Source organism: Fukomys damarensis, unplaced genomic scaffold (assembly GCF_012274545.1).
Source record: "Fukomys damarensis isolate Sample0158 unplaced genomic scaffold, DMR_v1.0_HiC HiC_scaffold_37, whole genome shotgun sequence".
NCBI lineage: Eukaryota > Metazoa > Chordata > Mammalia > Rodentia > Bathyergidae > Fukomys > Fukomys damarensis.
Window position 1 is genome coordinate 41,013,159 of NW_022900949.1, and position 20,410 is coordinate 41,033,568.

At 38.9% G+C, this 20,410-nt stretch overlaps 1 protein-coding gene across 4 annotated transcripts in view; it reads left to right on the top strand.

Moving 5' to 3' along the window:
* Arih2 (ariadne RBR E3 ubiquitin protein ligase 2) overlaps nt 1-20,410 on the top strand; it is a 58,732-nt gene that overhangs the window by 10,840 nt on the left and 27,482 nt on the right. The window contains exon 2 of one of the 4 annotated variants that reach the window (XM_010615624.3): nt 14,986-15,031. The exons of the other annotated variants lie outside the window; for them this stretch is intronic. Coding sequence (XP_010613926.1) covers nt 14,993-15,031 — 39 coding nt within the window. The 5' untranslated portion in view covers nt 14,986-14,992. The remainder of the gene's footprint in view (nt 1-14,985; nt 15,032-20,410) is intronic. 4 annotated transcript variants of the gene reach the window in all.

Sequence of the window (20,410 nt, forward strand, 5' to 3'; positions counted from 1 at the left end):
AAAAAAAAAAAAAAAAAAAAAAAAAGATTAAATTAAATCAGCTATACGAATAGAAATAAGTGTCTTGGCAAGTTGTCTAAACATGAGCTATAATATAGCATAAACTTAAACCTTTTATTGTCTTTTGAGATTTTAAGTTTTTTGTTATTTTGTTTTGTTTTGTTTTTTTGTCTTGGGGATTGAACTCAGGACCTTTACACTGAACTACATGCCCTACTTTCACCCCACCCCCCTTTTTTTGGTCCCAGGGATCAGACTTGGGACCTTGTGCTTGGGAGGCAGGCGGTGGCACCACTGAGCTAAATCCCTGGCTTTTTAAAAAATTTTGAGAGAAGATTTCTCTTAAGTCACCAATCAAACTCAATCTGAGTTTGAACTTGAGATCCTCCTGTGTCAACCTCCCAGAATGCTTGGCTTATAGCCATGAACTACCATGCCCAGCTTGCAGTCTATTAAATAGAAAAATTCCAATTTTCTGAGATAGTGAACTTTTAGGTGAGTGCCCAGGTATTAGAAGGTAGCATTCTATATGTGTACTGGGACCTGTGCAAGAATAAGACTATTTAAAAAAAGAATATACCTAGGAGGGACAGTGGCGCACACCTGTGATCCCAGCACTTGGGAGGCAGAGGCAGGAGGATCGCTATGAGTTCAAGGCTAGCCTGAGTGGGCTACATAGTGATTTGGGGGCCAGCCTGAACTACAAAGCAAGACCCTGTCTCAAATAAAAAAAAGAACATGCCAGCAGAGCCAATCAAGAGCTTAGGACAGAACAGAGAAAATGCCTGTTATGAGAGGAAAACCTACAGATATTCAAGTAGTAACAAAACAGCTGTTATCTAGCTAGCATGAGATTATTGCCAAATGAGGTATTGTGTTATCGGAGTAGAAAGGAGGAAAAGTCTGATGAATAGGTATTTTTAATGTTCATATAAGTCTTTAAAGTTGCCTTTAAAGTTTGTTAACTTAACAAAGATTGTTACTGTTACAGACTAAAGAAATCCTTTCTCCTAATTATAGGAGTTTTATGGCAAAATATACCCAGAAGAATTTTGTCAGTTATTAAGTGAATTCTATTAATATTATTTCATGAAACTTGAGGCATTGGCCTAGCTGTGTAAAGTTCCAAGCAGCCCATGCAGCATCATGACTGGCTTTTGTTCGTGATGGTTGGTCTGGACCATCTAGTGCACTTTCCTCAGCATCATGTTAGTCATGTGGTCAGGAGAAGCAAATGTTATTCATGGCCACACCCAGTTGCCTTGGACAAAGAGGGGGCCACTTGGATGATCTCTTATTTCAGGAGCTGTAGTGAGCTAGATGAAGTTTATGATGAAGTAGGAAAATCTTGAAAGTGAGATGGAAGGCAATGTAGGCTGTAAAAGTCCAGGCCCCATAAGACAGTGAGCATGGAAATGAGATTACTTTTTGGACTGCAAAGAGAGACTAAGATGTACGGTAAAAGAATAAGCTGGGTGTGGTGGCACACATCTATAATCTTAGCACTCTGAGTGACTGAGACAGGAGGATCACAAGTTTTAGCCCAGCTTGGGGCCATTTAGAGACTTAGTGAGACCCTTTCTCAAAATAAATCATAAAAAGTGTTGGATGTAGTTTAGTGCAGAGACCCTGGATCAATTCCTTGTATTACCCACCCACCCCCCAAAAAGGAAAAGAAGCCAGGCATGGTGGCACATTCTTGTAATCACAGCACTCAGGAGGCTGAGGCCAGCCTGGGCTAAATAGTGAGTTCAAGAGCAGCCTGAACTACATAGTAAGACCCTGTCCCAAAAAAGAAAGAAAGACAAAGATAGAAGGGGCAGGGGCTGGAAAGAAACTTCAGCATTTGAAAGGTATAGTAAACTACACTGTTATTTATGTTCCCATATAGGATTGAAAAAGTAAGCCAATTGTTGTGAGGGTTTTTTTGTTGCTCTTCTTTTTTTTTGAGACAGGGTCTTACTATGTAGTTCAGGCTGGCCTTGAATTCACTATGTAGTGCAGGATCACTATGATCCTGCCTCAGCCTCCCAAGTGCTGGGATTATAGGTGTGTGCTACCATGTCTGCCTCTTTTTTTTTTTTTTAACCCTCTTCTCTTCCCTCCTGGTACCCCCTCCTCCATTTTCCCTGCACCCCTTTTCATACTTGTTGGTATTATTTGTCTTAGCTCAAGTTATAGCATTTAGTGTTTACATTAATTGGGGTTATTAGGTTCCTGAACATGGCATATCTTTATTCTTATTTCCCTTTCCCTTCCTCCTCACCCCTCACCTTTCATGAATGTTTTTATTACAGTTCTTTTCATGTTAAGACTTGCTGTATTAAATTATGCATGGCGGCACATGCCTGTCGTTCCAGCACTCTGGAGGCCAAGACAAGAGGATCCCAAGTTTGAGTTCAGCCAGGGCAATTTAGTAAGAACCTGTCTCAAAAAAAGATAAGAAATGGACCTGGGATTTAGCTCAGTGGTTCAGCCTCCTGCCTTGCAAGTGCAAGGTCTGGAGTTGGATACCTAGTACAAAAAAAAAAAAAGAGAGAGAGAAAGTGTCGGGGTGTGGCTCAGTGCCAAGTCCCAGTACCACAAAGGAGAAGAAAAGGATTGAAATATTAACTATAGTATAGTGCTTGGAAAAATGTTTCCTAGAATGCTCCATTCTGCTATTGTGTTGCTTTAATTTGTTTTAAAATTTAATGTTTGCTTTTTGGCAGAATGTGGGTAGAAAATCTCTAAACTTTTGTGGATTATTTTTCTCCTTGGTGGATAAGTCATAATGAATTTTCAGGGCTTCTGATTCTTCAATGCAGAAGTCTTTGGGGCCGGGGATTTAGCTCAGTGGTTTTGTGGCCTGCCTCCCAAGCACAAGGACCCGAGTTCAACCCCTGGTACCAAACAAAACAAAACAAGTCTTTGTAGTCCTGTGTTCAAAACAACCTAGTTTTTAACCCATTTGTCACTTTTAACATGATCTCTTAAGTAGACCAAGTACATGTATAATATCTGGTGAAGACTACTTTTCATCATGAAATCAACTTTATCTTGGTACAGCTGAACTTTAAGATCATTTCATTATTATTTATAAAACAACAAATAATGGTTTTGGGTTTTTTGTTGTTGTTGTTACTACTTGTGGGGAAAGTATTTTCAAGCTGAGCCCTAGTAACACTGAATGTTATTTCTGAGTAGCTGTCTGATTTCTATTTTTGTGACCTGATATCAGATTTTGTTGCATGCCTGTATTCAAGTAGAATCTAGATTAAGTTCCTGTGTTTCAAGTAATTGGTTGTTAATGAGTATGTTGAGATATTTCACAATGCTTTAAACTGAAACTCAGGTATGCGTTTCATTGATGTGTAAATTTATTTTTAAAAAAGGAATGTTTAGAGTGACATTGAGAATTGCTTAAATATAATTAGTTCAAAATTATATTTACTTATCATTGCTTTACACCTGATACCATACACATCCTGTTCACCACCTTACAGAAAGGAAGTTCTTCGTTAGATTCCAGGCCAACTTTCATTCCAGTCTTACTGTGCTTTTCGCGCTACGTATGGAACCATGTAAACTGTGTAACCAAGGGATGATTTGATACTTGTGATCTAATCTTGAATTTGTTTATATTTAAGTTTATAAAAGTCAAGATGTTACTACAGTGTTGAAGAATATCATTTATGTCTCCATTAATCTAAAATAAAATTTCTTCCCCGCTTCTTAACTATATTCATACAGATTACTGTATTCATTTAACCTGTGAGTATTGAATATCTACTATGTGCCAGGCAGTAGAGCTGTGAACAAAACAAAAATAATCCCTGTGCAGAGGCAGGCTTTGGCACATGCCTGAGGCAGGAAAATCAGAAGTTTAAGCCCACCTTGGGCAAGTTAACAGGATCCTACAACAAAATAAAATGAAAAGAAATGGGGAATATATCATTCAGTGGTAGAGTGCTTTCCTAGCATATATTCAGCTCTGGGTTAAATCCCTTCAAAAAACAAAAAACACCTGTCCTGGTGGACATTACATTTTAAAATCATTGCACACATGTATTTATGTTTTCTGTATTTTTATGTATATTTAAACATTTTCCTGTTTTTTACTTTGGTTTCATAAATTATTTTAAATGGCTGTATGGCATGCCAATACCAAGACGTGTTAAGCATAATTTGCACCAGCTTTTCCCATTGGACATTTAGGTGAGTACTTATGTTATAGTTACTGGGGACTGGTTGTATTGCTGTGAGCATCTTCGTGTATGGCCTTTGCATCTGTGGGACTTTGTTCAGAGCCTCAGCTAGCAGTCATGATTGGGTCTGATTCCTTTCTTCCCATTTCATATTAGATGACCTCAGGCAAGTCCTTCAAAATCTCCTCAGCTGCAGTTTTCTGATCTGTAAAATAATGTAATACTTCCTTCCCAGTATTAAACATGGTAATAATGTGTGTAAAATGCCTGACACATGAGTACTGTATTCAAACATTTGTTGTGGTGGAGGTGGGGCAAGAGTGAAGCAGTGGGAATGTTTTAATATTTGTTGTGGTTTCTTCAGAATGCATTCTCAGGATTGTGGGTCTTAGCTTCTAAGACAGGAGTCACTATTAACAAGGTTCTGGGACCCATATAGTTGTACAATATTAGGTAATATACTCTGGACTGTTTCTTTTGCTGAGCCTCTGTTGTCTGATAAAAGTAAAAACACAAAATGAATTTGAGTAGGTGGCCTGAAAAAAGACACAAAGAATATAAGCTGTTGGTTGTTTTTGCATTTCTGGTCAGCTGCTATGTTGGTCTTGTGCCTGGGTTGACAAGCACTTCTTATGAAGTTCTTAGTTAATTTTGGGCTGTTTGTTATTGAGGCACTCTCAATTTGCTTTGGTGTTTGTTCTGTTCCCAGGCTATTTTTTAAAATTTGTCTTTACCTCTACTGCTTCAGGAAAACTTTGAGGAATTAGAGTTGTCTGCTCCACAGGAGGAGGAATTGTAGGAAAGATTTGAGAAATGTACAGATTGAGAAAGCAGGAAGCTGCTCATCTGGTTTCTTCTGAAATATGTCTCCTTACCGCTATTTCACTTAAACTTATGTTAACTATCAGAATATGGAGCTTAGGTTTTGTTCCTTTGCTTTGAACTATCATAAATCTTTGTAAACACAAATCGTTTCATGGTGATGACCACAAGTTATCAGCAAGAAGTACTGTACTGTACTATAGAGGCAGGATAAGTGAGAGATTTGTTTGGAGACCTGACAAGAGAACAGAGCTGCTGTGTGTGTGTGTGTGTGTGTGTGTGTGCGCGCGCGCACATACTTGTGTGTATGCACACATCTGTGGTGCTGGGTTTTGAACTGAAGGCCTCACACTTGGTAGGCAAATGCTCTCTACTTTGCTGTACTCCAGTCTCAGACATAGCTGAGAATGAAGTGTGAGCTCTATATGGAAAAGTTGTTTCTTTGACCAAAAGTTTCTTTTCTGGTCATCTTATCCATTCTCATTTCTTTTATTCCTTATTTTAGACCTTTTCAGTCTATTCATTGCTCTTGGCATTATTTCCAAGAGTCTAGATTACCTTGCCTCCTTTTACAAGAAATAGCTCCAGTCCTATCAGGCTTGGCTTCCTGGTTTTTCATTCTTAGTTGTAGGTACTGTAATTCACCAAGCTGGAAACAGATTTATCCTTTACTCCCTTTTCTTGTGAAGCCCTCCCTGATTTCCATACTCCATCACTTATGTCTGGATCACTTTGTGTATGTTTCTTTCTTTTTTTTGTACCAGATTGAACTCAAGTCCTTGCACTTGTGAGGCAGGCAGCGGAACCAATGAGCTAAATCTTCAGCTCTTGTGCATGTTTCTTTTTTTTTTTTTGGTACCGGGGATTGAACTCAGGTCCTTGTGCTTACGAGGCAGAGGAACCACTGAGCTAAATCCCTGGCTCTTGTGCATCTTTCTTGATATGCATCAGAAGGATTGCAAATTAGTAGTTTGTAAGATAATATGAACTCCTTGAGATTCATTTCAACAGTTTTTCTTTTTTTGTTTGTTCGTTTGTTTGGTTTTTTTGGTACCAGGGATCGAACTTTGGGACCTTGTGCTTGTGAGGCAGGTGGTGGAACCACTGAGCTAAATCCCTGGCCCAATAGTTTTTCTTTGCATATGGGCACCTAAGAAAATGCCTGGTGTTTACTGGTTAAACCCAAGTCAGTAGATATAAAAATTGATAATTTAACCACCAAAACTCTACCTTCCATTTGGAAACAATCCATCCATCTATCCATCTTTCCTTCCTTCCTTCCTTCCTTCCTTCCTTCCTTCCTTCCTTCCGTCCGTACCAGGGGTTGAGCTCAGGACCTTTTGGTTGCCAGGCAGAAGCAGTGCCCCTGAATTAAATCCCCAGCCTGGGAAACAATTTGTCAAAGGAATTTTTCATGAAGTGAAATGATTTAGGTTACTGAAGTGAGGAGGGAGGAGTGCTCACTCTCTTTGATTGCTGAAAATGATGTGACCAATGTTCAGAATGTACTTTTTAAAAAAAATTAAATACATGTGTATGATTTATTTCACTTAAGTATATGGTCTCAAAGTGCATCCATTTAGCTAGAAATGTCTCAAGCTTATCCTTCTTTATGGCAGAGTAAAGAATTGTACTGGTTTTATAACCAGAGTGAGAATAGGCCATAAATTGATTATGCTTAGAAGTTGGATAAGTTTACTGTAATTTTTTTAAGGAAATAAAAGTTTATTTTGAGTCATTTTGTAAAGTTTTTTATGTCTAAATATAATTATGTTTCATTCATTATCATGATAAAAAAGTGAGGGGCTGGGGATTTAGTCTAGTGGTTCTGCTGCTTTGCCTCACAAGCACAAGGACCCAAGTTCAATCCCTGGTACCCCCCAAAAAAAAGATAAAGTGAGTTCTTACATCCTATTTAATAATAGCTGCACTCATAACTACAGTGTGTTTTAAAGCTTTTTTGAGTTTTATGAAACACACCAGCTCTTTTCTTGGAAACCATTAATTGGCTTCAACTTCAAGATGATTTACTACACTCACATACTACATCCCCTTTCTATTGTTTTTATTGTTTGCTTTTTAAATTTTGGTATTTATATTTCTGTAGCAGTTGTACTTGCAGTAGCCAAAAAATGGGAAACAAGTTAAATGCCCATAAATAAAGATGAATACACAGAGGCTGAGAATCCCTAATCAAAAAATTTGAAATCTGAGAGTTTTTTATTGTTATGATACTTAGCTAGTAAAGTCTATGCAAATATTCTGAAATCCCTGAAACTGAAACCTAAAATACTTTTGGTCTGAAATATCTTGGATAAAGGATGCTCAACCTATAGTGGTATACTTTTAGAACAGGATACACTCCAGTAATATAAAAAGAATGAACTACTCATACCAGTAATATTGCTAAACCTCAAAATAAGCATGTCACATGAGGGAACATTGGCGTAAAAAGACTAAAAAACTCATGATATAAATCATATACAGTTCTAGAAAATGCAAATTAATCTATCAGAAAGGAAAATAAAGGGCCAGGTATTTAGCTCTGCAGGAATTTAGCACTGTGGCTACAGCACAAGGTCCTGAGTTTGATTTCCAGTACCAAAAAAAGTTTTTTTAAAAATGGTTGCCTGGAGGACTGGGAAGGGCAGGAAGAGAGAGGGGAGAAGATAGATATGGAAGGTGACGTTCTATATTTAATATGAAAGTGAGCCTGGCGTAGTGGCATGTGCCTGTAATCCCAGTGTTCAGGAGGCTGAGGCAGGAGGATAACTGTGAGTTTGAGACCAGCCTGGACTACATATTGAGTTATTGAGTTCCAGGTCAGTCTAAACTACGTACTGAGACTCTGTCTCAAAAAAAACAAAAAAGAAAAAAAAAGGGAAAAAAAATGAAAGTAAAGGCACAAATATGTTTTAAATTAATACAAACAAATGAGTTGGGAAGGTATCATGTTGGGGACATTATTTTAAATGGGATCCAGGGTATCCTGCAGGTTTGATTTGATAAAGGGTGGAAAAGATGAGTGTGCTGTGAACGTTAGGATTAAAGGTCTGTCAACCCTGCCCCCACTTGATTTGTAGGCACACACAAAAAGCTTATTTTAAAGAAATAGATTTGGGCTGGGGATTTAGCTCAGTGGTTCCACCGCCTGCCTTGCAAATACAAGGACCTGAGTTTGATCTCCAGTATCAAAAAAAAAAAAAAAGAAAGAAAGAAATAGATTAAACTGTGGAGAAATGAGTATGAGATTTGGCTGATACCACTTTTTGTTCTAGGAACCCTTGAGGTTTGAATAATTGTTTATATATGATGTGATCAAAACATACAGTGAACATTTAAATAAAAATTTTTATTGTGGTAAGACGTAGTACCACTAAACCCCCACAGATATTACCCCTAGCATCAAACATTTTTATTCCATTGTTCTTGCCACTTTCAGAAGCAGTTCTAGAAGTTCTCTTTCATAAGTGTCTTTATGAGAGCTGATCAAAAATATAGTGAGCAACCCTTTTTTCCCCCAGTACCAGGGATCAAACTCAGGACCTTGAACTTGCCAGGCAGGTGCAGCACCAACAAGCCACATCCCCAGTCCTGATCAAAAATACAGTGAACATGCTGCCTGCCTCGCCAGCACAAGGTCCCAAGTTCGATCCTCGGTACCAAAAAATATATGTATAGTGAGCTCCCTTGAAAAAACTAACAAATGTGAGCCAGGTGTGGTGGTGCATGCCTGTAATCCCAGCACTCTGGAGGCTGAGACAGAAGGATCACTGTGAGTTCAAGTCCAGCATGAACTACATAGTGATACCCTGTCACAAACAAAACAAAACTACAAGGATGCTAGTGCCAATTCAACAGAAATACAGGCTTGTAAAAACATTACAGCATATCCTCCCCCACCTTATTCTTTGGACCTGGCATGGAAGATCTTCCTGGAAGAATGATCCTGAAGCTGTACACACCTGTACTCCCAGCACTCAGGAGACTAATCAAGGCTAGCCTGAATTACATAGTGAGACCCTGTCTCAAAAAACCAAAATGGCTGGGGATTTGGCTCATCACCTGCCTCTCAAGTGCAAGGGCCCAAGTTCAGTCCCCGGTACCAAAAACAAGTCAACCATAAAACCAAAATGACCCTGAGAGTTATTTGTTTTGAATTAATCCAGGACCTCAGGGGAGTCACAACAGCACAACTAAAGACATTCGGGAAAGAAGACTTCAAAAAGTGACAAAAGTGATGGGATGCGTTTGTTCAAAATGAGGGGAATATTTTGAAGGGCATTAATGGCAATGCAGCTTTTTTTTTTTTTTAAGACAGTTTGGCTATGTAGTTCAGGCTGGCCTTGAATGCACTATGTAGCCCAGGCTGGTCTCGAATTTAGCAATCCTACATCAGCCTCCAGGAGTGCTGGGATTACAGGTGTGTGCCACCATGCCCCGCATAAGTTTTTAAAATTTAAACATTTACCATATTTTTCTGTCACATCTTGTAGATCATCAGGTGACAGGAAAATCTGTCATTTGGCAGGTTCTGACCATAGACACAGAATTTAAGTCCATTTTCTTGACCTTCCTCATTTAAAGTGTACAGTTTCATCAGGTGTGCACACCTATAATCCCAGCTACTCAGAGTGCTGAGACAGGAGGAGGGCAAGTTTGAGCCCAGCTCACATAATTTAGCTAGGCCTTGTTTTAAAATGGAAGGCTGGGAATGTAGCTCAGTATAGAGTGCCTACCTACTATGTGTGAGGCTCTGGGTTCAGTCCCTCCTATTGCGCATGTACACACACGTGTAACTCAAGAGAATATCTGGGCCAAGGATTTAGCTCAGTGGCACCGCACCTGCCTCTGTAGGTGCAGGGTCCTGAATTCAATCCCCAGTACCCAAAAAAAGAATATCCTTACACATGTTCCTAGCTTGTGTAAACTTTGATTCACAACACCAGAAAGTACCAAAAAATAGTAGTAAAATATGCAATTCAGTGGCATTTAGTATCTTTACAATGTTGTGAGACTATTATCTCCATTTAGTTTTAAAAAGCTTTCATTATCAGCCAGGTGTGGTGGCACATGCCCATAATCCCAGCATTCTGCTGAGGCAGGAGGATCATCATGAGGTCAGTCTGGGCTACATTAATTAGTAAATTGAAGGTCAATTTGAACTATGTAGTGAGACCCTGCCAGAAGAACAAGAAACAAGAAAAACGTTTTCATTATCTCTAAAAGAAATGCAGTATTTACTAAGCAGTTACTCCCACTCCCCTCTGCCACTGGCAACCACTAATCTTTTCTCTGTTTGTGGATTTACCTATTCTGTATGTCACATGAGTGGAATCATGTAATGTGTGACTTTTTATTTCCCAGTGTGAGTGGCCAATCATGAATCACCAGACATTGAGGAAAACGAGTAAAATGAAAGCAATACTGAAAATTTGACTTTAACTGTAATGGACTAATAGATAATTTTGCCTATTATTAAAAATGGACTTTTGGGCCGGGGATTTAGCTCACTTGGTCACCATCTGCCTCGAAAGTGCATGTCCCAAGTTCAATCCCTGGTAACAAAAAAAAAAATGTCTGTTTAGTTGAGTCTATAATTTCAGCACACTAGAGGCTGAAGCAGGAAGATTGCAAGTAGAAGTTCTGACTGGGCAATTTAGTGAGACCCTGTCTGAAAATGAAAAATGAGAAAGGGACTGGGGGTGTGTATCTTAGTGTGAAGCCCCTGAGTTCAATCCTCAGTAACAAACACACATGAATTATTTAATATTCTCAAGGCTATTAAAGAAAAGATTCTATGAAGAACAGAAAGTAAAAGGAGCTCATGGTATGTATTACAGATTTGCCAAATTAAAAATATTTCTTAGTCAGAAGATAAAATCAAGAATATCTGTCAGTATTGCCAAATACAGGCCCAAAAATATATTTTTTTATAAAAAAGGATAAATTTGGATCAATCTGGAGATCCAGCATCTACTAAAATTTCTAGAAAGTGAAAACAAGTAATTGAAAAAGGAAAGTATTAACAATAAAGGAAAATTTCCAAGATCGAAAGAGGGGAGCAATTTATAGTCTTTTTTTTAAAGGTTTAGTTGGCCGGAGATTTAGCTCAGTGGCACTTCACCTGCCTCACAAGCGCAAGGTCCTAAATTCGATCTCCAGTACCAAAAAATAAAAATAAAAGGGTCTACTCATTGCCTAGAAAGACAAAGACCCATTGCTGGAATTGTCACTAAAATTTCACAATAACAAAGATAGAAACTCTAAAAGTTTCCATACAGATACATGAGGTCTTCCACAAGAAATGAAAATCGGGGCTGGAGATTTGTCTCAGTAGTTCCGCCACCTGCCTTGCCAAGCGCAAGGGCCTGAGTTCCATTCCCAGGACAAAAAAAAAAAGAAAGAAAGAAAATCAGACATCTTATCAGCAACAGTGACAGCCAATGCCCTGAAAAAATATTGAACCTGGAATTCTGTTCATGCAAATAAACTTGTTTTCAGACATGTAAGGGTTCCCAAAATTTATTTCCCTTGTATCATTTTTGAAGTAGTTACTTGATGATAAAGTTGAAAAAGCAGTAAGTTAAAGAGTATAAAAAATGGTTAAACTAATGTAGTAATCCAGTGGAGGGGGGAAATCATGTGATTGTCGGCTACAAAACGAGATTGGAAAATATTCAGCCATAATTTAAAAATAAATACTGGTGGGGTCCAAGAAAATTTTCTTCAAGCCATGTGCGGTGGTGAATACCTGTAATCCCAGCTCTCAGAAGAATGAGGCAGAAAGATCACTATGAGGTCGAGGACAGCCTGAATTATATAGTGAGATCCTGTGTCAAAAAAACAAAAAAAAGAAAGAAAAATTTCTTCAAAGGTAGGGAAGGATGGGATAGATCCCAAGCAATACACAGAATGGAGAACCTGGCAGATCAATGGATTATGGTAAAGAGACCATAAGACTCCCAGGGACAGAGAGCAATTAGAGTTTTTCTGTACAGCAGAAAAACTATACGTAAGACATAGTTATTCAAGTAAAACTACCGTTTTTCAAGAGTGTAATTGTTGGTAAACAATGTATTTGTGCCTGATATATGAACATTCTCTCCTTTGACTTAAGGGGACTGACATTGGATCCACAGGGAAGAAAAAAAATTATAAGTTACAGAAGTAACTAATAGAGGAACTAAAAATAGTGATTCAAATATCAAAATAGTTTGGGCTAGAGCAGGGGAGATAAAAGCTGGTTCTAGTGGACAGTAATGGCCATACTCAGTAATGATGGTAACCACTAGAAGAACCTAGAAAAAGAGCTGGAAAAAAATTTCTGGGTAGGAAGGTTGGTGATAATGCTGAAGAATTAATTGGTAGTGTTCCTTTTCATTAAATTGCTTTTTATGAACCATTTGACTTTTGTTGTTGTTCATCAGTAATTGGGTAGGCTAAGAATTGTTCCCCAGTAAACAAGTGCTTCCTAAATTTCTTGTTTTAAGGAGAGAGATAGGAAAAAAAAAATAGTTTGTCCTCTATCTTAAAAGTACTACAAGTATCTTTACCTTTAATTTGTCTTCTTTTCTAGAATGGTGAGGGAGAGAGAAATAATAAAACCTTTTTTGTTTCTACTTCTTATTTTTCTGAAAGTCTACTGCACACATACCTTTCATTATCTTTGTTGAAAAATGTAACGTTGTTTCTCCAGATTAGATCCTAACAATTCTTTCCTATTACTCCTCTCTCTAACCCATATACTTGATTTTTTTTTTTCCTCCTCAAGCTTTATGTCAGCATCTCTACTCTTCCTGCAACTCTCAGGAGACCTCTGCCCTCTATCCTTTTTTAGCTTCTTCAGAGGAGCTGCATCTGTCCTGTACTGCTGTCCTGAGGGCTTGGAAGGCTTTGGGGCCTGCATGTACTCTGGAGGTTGTGGGTATGTGGTGATTGGACAGTAGACCACAAGGAGACAGGCAGAGGGTGGTAACATACAGGGACAAGTGCTTGCAGTGCTGGCACAGACATCCCCAGTGCTTGGGTATGTCAGAGAAAGACAGGGAAAAAAAAATCTCTGCCCTCAAAGAATTATATTCCTCTGTTTCTTTCCATTTATATGGAGTTTTACATAAACAGATTATAAAAACAGGGTTATATGGGGCTGGAGATTTAGCTCAGTGGTTCTGCTGCCTGCCTTGCAAGCACAAGGACCTGAGTTCAATCCCCAGTACCAAAAAACACACAAACAAACAAACCAGGATTATATGTTTTGTGCATAGCAAAGAGGGTAGTTGAGGATAGCAGTTAAGGGGGTAGACACTCTGGCTGTTCGAATCTGTGGCTTTGTCTTTAAGATGTGTTGACCTCTTACACAAGATGTGTTTCCTTTGGAGAAAAAGGGAGAACCAGGATAGCACTACCTAGCATGTAGTTGGTATTCCCTCTCTTTTGCCTAACTAGAAGAGATGAAACATTTTTTAAAGTCATTTTTGGATAACATGGGCTTGTGGTTATAAGAATGGAGATTTGCCTTTTAGTCCTATTGGGTGCCATTCATTTGTAAGCAGTTCCCACTTGAATTTGCTGTAATTGTGGTTGTTGGACATTATCTTCATTAACTGGAATTGTAGTAATCCTGTTTACCTGGCAGGCCCCTCCCCCTTGGAAATCTGTTAAATTTCTGGAAAGAGCTGTAGCCAGAATTTTGTACTAAGTACTTCCCAGAGGACTTTCAATTAAATGGTACCTAAAAGATAATACTAGCTAGGATTTGCTTCACAGGAACTTGAAGGGTTGGAATAGAGACACAGTGGGGCCGACCACAAGACGATATTGGAGCTGGGTAATAGGTACATGGGTCTTAATATTTTGTTTTGTTTTGTTTTTGTCTTATTGTGGGTTTTTTTGTTTTTTGTTTTTTTTGATACCGGGGATTGTTACAACCATGCACTTGTAAGGAAGGTAGAGGCACCACTGAGCTAAATCCCCAGTCCTGATTTCTTATTTTATAAAAAATTACCTTCATGGTCAAAGAATGATGACTCATATTTTTGCTAGCTATTTGCTTGTTTGTTTTTGATACAGGGTCTCACTTTGTAGTTCAAGCTGGCTTTGAACTTACTGTGTAGCCCAGGCTGGGCTCAAACTCCTGGTTATCTTCCTGCCTCAGCCTTTCAAGTGCTGGAATTACAGGCATGTGCCACCACACCTAACTATGTTTTTGCATTATTTTATAAATGATCTTTTATTGAGTGAGAGATTTGTGGAGTTTTTTTGTTTGTTTTTTAAATCTTGATTGGAAACCATAGTTAGGAAGAAAAGAAGTAAGATTAAACTAGTGAGAAATCTCCAACTGTGTTAATCAGATTTGTGTAACATGTAGATGCCCCAACTACAAGTCAGACCTATCTCTATGGATCTATAAATAAAAAGTAAAAGGGGGGTAGAGTTATAATGAGATGCCTAAGAGTTGACCTTTTAGAGGCTGAGAATATATAGGTGTGAAGTACAGAAGTGAAGTCCCTGCCCTTTGTATTAAACTTTAGGGGTGAGATTTGCCCACAGTTAGAAGCCCTCTGGGATACCACTCCACCACCGCACCCATCTGATTTTGCACTGTTCTAGACTGATGTTCACCTATTCCTTTGTGCCTTAGTGTTATGTCTTCCTCTTATCCTTTCATTACCTTCTTATCTCCCTTCTCTGTCTCCCAAGACTGTAATTCATCTATCTTGATCTCTTCAGTTTAATTTTCCTATACCATATCCCTGTCTATCCTAGACCCAGAATCTGGCCTACAGTTTATTCATTTTCATCATCTTTACTTTTTAGTGAGTAACGACTAGTGTTTGTTAACAAATGTGATTGGATTATGGAAGTGGCTCAGGCTGAAGCATGCAGACACATTCATGTAGTTTTAAAAGATTTCAGGCAGTTGGCAAGTAAGAATTCTAAATAAAAATTGAAACTACCACCTGTATTTTTTCAGGCCGTTGATGCTCACTGCCATCAGCTGCATCCTCCCTATGGCACTGGTAAGTGTGGGAAGGGCTGTTGACAGTTGTGGTGGGCTGCTGGATGTCTTTTCTTGGGGAGAAATCTATTTGCAAGCTTTGTTAACTTGTCCTGAGGGCTGGACAGCTTGAACCAGCTATAGGAAACAAAAAGATGGAGCAACTGATCTTGTTTGTGGATTTCCTTGGGGAATTGTTGTGAGGAGCAGAAGCTATTCCGTATGGGCCTGAATCCCTATATAGAATTGGTGTGTTCTATGCATTATTGTAAATAATAAGCATATTGTCCAAGTATTCTGGGATGTTGAATAATAACTGGTAAATTTCCTGAAACTCTTAAAACATTTGTCCCAGAGGTTGGTTTTGTGTTAGAAAGGGTCCTGAATGGCAGTTGTCTTTATAGTTTCTTTCAGTGGCAGGATTTTTCTTCCTCTGATATTTCAAATTCTTTTGGCACGGGACTCAAAGCTTGTTCTACTGACTGAGATTTTTAATAGAGGTTTACTTGTATTTTTTTTTTAGAGGGAGGGGTTTGGTGGAAATCAAAAATTTATAGCTGTTGTTTGCCAACACACTTCTAGTAGATTTGGGACTTGTGATTTGAAAAATGATTTCAACATAGTTTGCTTTCTGCTTAGGGACTTAGTGGAGAAAATAATGCACTAAATAAAGTTGAAAATAGGAAATAACCACAGAATGTTAAGAGTTTTGTTTCATTTTGGGGCTTGTTTGTTGTTGTTTGTTGTCTTTGAGAGAGGGACTCACTAAATAGTTCAGTGTCCTTGACTCACTCTGTACCCCTGGCTCAAACTTGTGATGATTCTCCTGCCTCCGCCTCCCAAGTGCTGGGATTACAGGCATGTGCCAGCACACTGGACTCCAGATTGCTTTTAGAGTTACCCTACTATAGTTTGAATCCTGGTGACTGTCTCCTTGTAGTGAGTGGGTCAGAGGCCATAGATACTCAGAAATTTTGTCTAAAGTAGTTCCCATTTTAAGCAACTTTTCATTCCTTCTATCTCTAAAACCTGTTTGAAGCTGGGGTACATGCCTGTAATCCCAACACTCAAGAGGCTGAAGCAGGAAGATCACCATGAGTTCAAGGCCAGCCTGAACTACATAGTTTAAGGCCAGCATGGACTAGATAGCAAGATCCTGTCTCAAATAAATAAAACCCCTTAGATTGTGAAAGAAAATGGTTCCAGAACACGGTACAAAATGCTGAGGTAATGGATTTGTGTATTGTTAACCAAGTCAAGAACTGCTTGTTGGTGATAGCTTCTAAACTCTTCATTACAGCTCTGTGAGAAAATCTTTGGGTAATGCAGAACATTGTCAGAGTCAACCCCACAGTCCTTCAGGCTGGAAGGAAAACTCTTCATCGGCTTCTAATTCATTGTAATACACATTTTGAGGGCTCAGGGGAAAAGAGAAGAAAGGTAGGGCAGATAGGCTGCACTTGGCCTTTGCTCTGATCCTATCTTTGTCCCTGTGAAAGCCTTCTGTAGGCCACACAATGATTTGAGGGCACCTTTATTCTTTCGTGAACTCTATACCAGTGCTCACTTGCCTCCTCTCCCCCAACTTGTACATTTAAACTGTTTCTCAGTTCCTAGTAAATGAGAGAGTGGGGAGTTCTTGGTTTGGGGGGAGCTTATGTTCACACAGTGATTAAAGTTTATTGTTGTTTTTGGGAGACAGGGTCTTGCTATGTAGTTCAGGCTGGCTTTCAGCCTAATAAGTAGCCTAGGCTGCCCTTGAACTCAACTGCAATCGTCCTGCCTCAGCCTCCCAAGTGCTGGGATTACAGGTATGTGCCACCATGCCTGACATTGTCTAAGGTTTAGGCTTGAGTGTGATTGATCAGAGGTAGTCCAGAAGTGAAAATAGTAAGAGCTGTGCCTTGTAGAACAGTGGCATTTAGGGCATTGGCAAAGTGGGAGCAGAGCATCCAGTAGAACACTTAAGAAAATGTGGTCTCAAAGATTGAGAGAGCCAGAGCCAACACTGAAGTTATCACCATTGTAGCTATGTGTAGAAATGATATGACCTTATGCTAGAATTCACAATGTGTAATCGGCTAACCTTTAGTCAAAACTGTGTTTAACTCTAAAGGGGAAATTTTCATTTTGAGGATTCTAAGTAAAAAAGAGTGAACTAGAAACATGCAAAAAGTTTAAGAAATTGTACAGTCAGCATCCATATACTTACTCCAGATTGTATAATTTCTTGTCTTTCACTGTCTCATTGCTTACCTGTCATCTGCCTGTCAACTGTATTGAAGCATTTTTTTATACTATTAAATTTGTCTGTTGTACTTTATTTTTGAGGGGTGGTATACTGTTTAATTAAAGAACTCTAAATCAGTGAACAGTTAGATTTTCAAAAATTTTAGCTGTCGGTATTACAAGCAACACTGAATGTACTTTCATATATCAATGCATGGTAATGCAAGTATTCCTGCAGGACCAGTTTGTACAAGAGGAATTGCTGGGTCATTGTGTTCGTTTACATTTTGAATGTAAAAATTCAAACAACAGCCACAATCTGATATCTCTTACCACTCCAGGTTCTGGCACTGGAGAAAAATCAGTACACACAGGCAGGGAAGGGAACCTCCCATTTCATATGATATGAAAAGCCCCTGAAGCCTTCTTAGCCATTACTCAGGTTTTTTTGCTTGCTTGTTTGTTTGTTTGGTTGGTTGGTTTTTTGTTTTGTTTTGTTTTTTCTTTTTTGGGGAGAGGATCTCACTGTGTAGTTCAGGCTGGTCTTGAACTCACTGTGTAGCTAAGGCTGCCTTGAACTTGCAGTGATTCTCCTGCCTCAGCCTCTGAGTGTTGTGCCACCACGCCAAATGCTGAGCCATTGCCCTTATAATTTTAAGAGACTCCATGCCACTGCAGGAATTCAAGGCCACCTGGGTTACATAGTGAGTTCAAGGCCAGCCTAAACTACATAGCAAGACCCTGTCTCAAAAAAGAAAAAAAAATGTAATTTTCTAAGAGACTCGATTAAACATTCCATTTCTAAACATGAGGCATTTGTGAACTCTAAGCCTTTTTAATACAAATATTCTCAATTTTATAATTATCAAAGTAATTTTAAAAGAAATCTGGTAAGGTTTTTGTAATAGTCAGCTTTCCTGCCACTGAAACAAAATACCCAACAACCACCTAATTCTCAGTTTGAGAGGATTCAATGATGACTGACCCCAACATAAAAACAGCGCAGTTGAGGGGCGTGGCAGAGGAAAAGTGCTCATAAATTCATCCATTTTAAAGTGTACCATTCTGAGCTGGGGATTTAGCTCACTGGCACCAAGTCTACTTCACAAGTACATGGTCCGGCCATCATCACAGTCCCAGTTTTGGAACATTTCCCTTGTGTCTATTAGCAATCTCTATTCTTAGCCACAGGTAATTATTGATTCTCTAGAGCAGTGATGGCAGACCTTTTAGAGATTTCAGTGATAACAAACAGCCTGCTGTGGCATTTGTGCCAAAGGTTCACTGCCACTGCTCTATATTTGCCTTTTCTGGAAATTTTATGTATCTTTACATAGTCTTTTTTAGCTGGTTCTTCCTCTTTAACAATGTTTTCAAGATTTATTTATCATACATCAGTAGTATGTTCCTTTTTATTGCTAAATAATGATTTTTCCTTGTATGGATGTACCACATTTTGTTCATGCATCCATTCATCCAACTGGTTGATATTTGAATTACTTTCTATTTTTGGCTGTCTTGTAATATGCTGCTATGACCATTCATGTCCAGGTTTTAATGTGGACATGTTTTCATTTCTTTTGTATAGATATCTAGGAGTGGGATTGCTGGGTCACATGGTAAGTGTGTTTAACATTTTAAGAAGCTGCCAAACTGTTTTCCAAGGTGGCTCTATTATTTATTTTACTTTTTCACCGGTGTTATGTAAAGGCTTCAGTTTCTCTATATTCTTGCTAATACTTGGAATTTATACTAGTCAGTCTTTTGGATTATTACCATTCTAGTGAGTGTGAAGTGTTTTCGTTTGGTTTTAATTTGTATTTTCCTAATGACTGGTGATGTAATTAGTCATTAATGTAATTACCGATCTCTCTTTGTGCTTATTTTTTGGTAAAATATTTGTGCAAATGTTTGGCATTCATTTTGTTTTTGTTTTTGTTTTTTTTATATTTTTTATTTGGAGGGATTTGAGACAGGGTCTTGCTATGTAGTTCAGGCTGGCCTTGAACTTGTGGTGATCTTCTTGTCTCAGCCTCTGCAGTGCAGGGACTCCCACCACAGCTGCCTTATTTTTTTGAGACAGTCTTACTGTGTAGTCCAGGCTGACCTTGAATTCATGGTGATCCTCATGCCTCAGCTTCCCGAGTGCTGGGATTATAGGCATACGACACCACTCTTGGCTTGTTTTTTTAAATGCACTGCTGGGGAATAAACCTGAGGTCTTTACACTGAACTACCTTACTCTTACCCTCTTTTTTTGAAATAACATCTCACTAAGTTGCCAGGTTGGACTCTAAATTTGTGTTCCTTTTGCCTTAGCCTTCTAGAGTGTTGGGATTATAGGCATACACTACCAGGTTTCACTATCTTTTGTACACACCACATTTATTTATTTATAGACAGTCTCACTACAAAGCTGAGGCTGGCTTGATCTTGCAGTACTGCTTCAAGTATTGAGATTTTAGGCATGCACCATCATGCCTGGCTTCTTTTGCCCATTTTTAAAAATTGGGTTGTAGGGGCCGGGGACTTAGCTCAGTGGTTCCACCACCTGCCTTGCAAGCACAAGGTCCTGAGTTCAATCCCTGGTACCCACCCCACCCGCTAACTGGGTTGTGACTGCTATGGCTGTAGCTCAATGGAAAGTACTTGGTTAGCATTCACAAGGCCCTGGGTTCATTGCCTAACACCATTACCATTTCACCCCAAAATTTCAAAATTGGATGATGGGTCTTTTTTTTAGGTCTAATTCTTGAGTTATAAGGGTTCTTTGTGTATTCTGAACTAAGTCCTTTGTCAGATGCATGATTTGCAAATATTTTCTCCCTTCATTTTCTTCTCTTCTTTTTATTTTTGTACAGGGATCGAACTTGGGACCTTGCACTTGCAAAGCAGGTGGCTGCACCACTGAGCTAAATCCCCAGCCCCTCCACTGTCTTGATTAATGTTATAAGTCTTAAAGTCAAATGGTATAAACCTTAGAATTTTGGTCTTCTCTTTCAAGATTGCTTTGGACAGCTGGGCATGGTGGCGCATGTCTGTAATCTCAGCACTGCAGAAGCTGAGGCAGGAGGATCACTGGGAGTTCCAGACTGAGCCTGAGCTGCATAGTGAGTTCAAGTCTGAACTACTACACAGTGAGACTCTGTCTTTTTTTTTTTTTTTTTTTTTT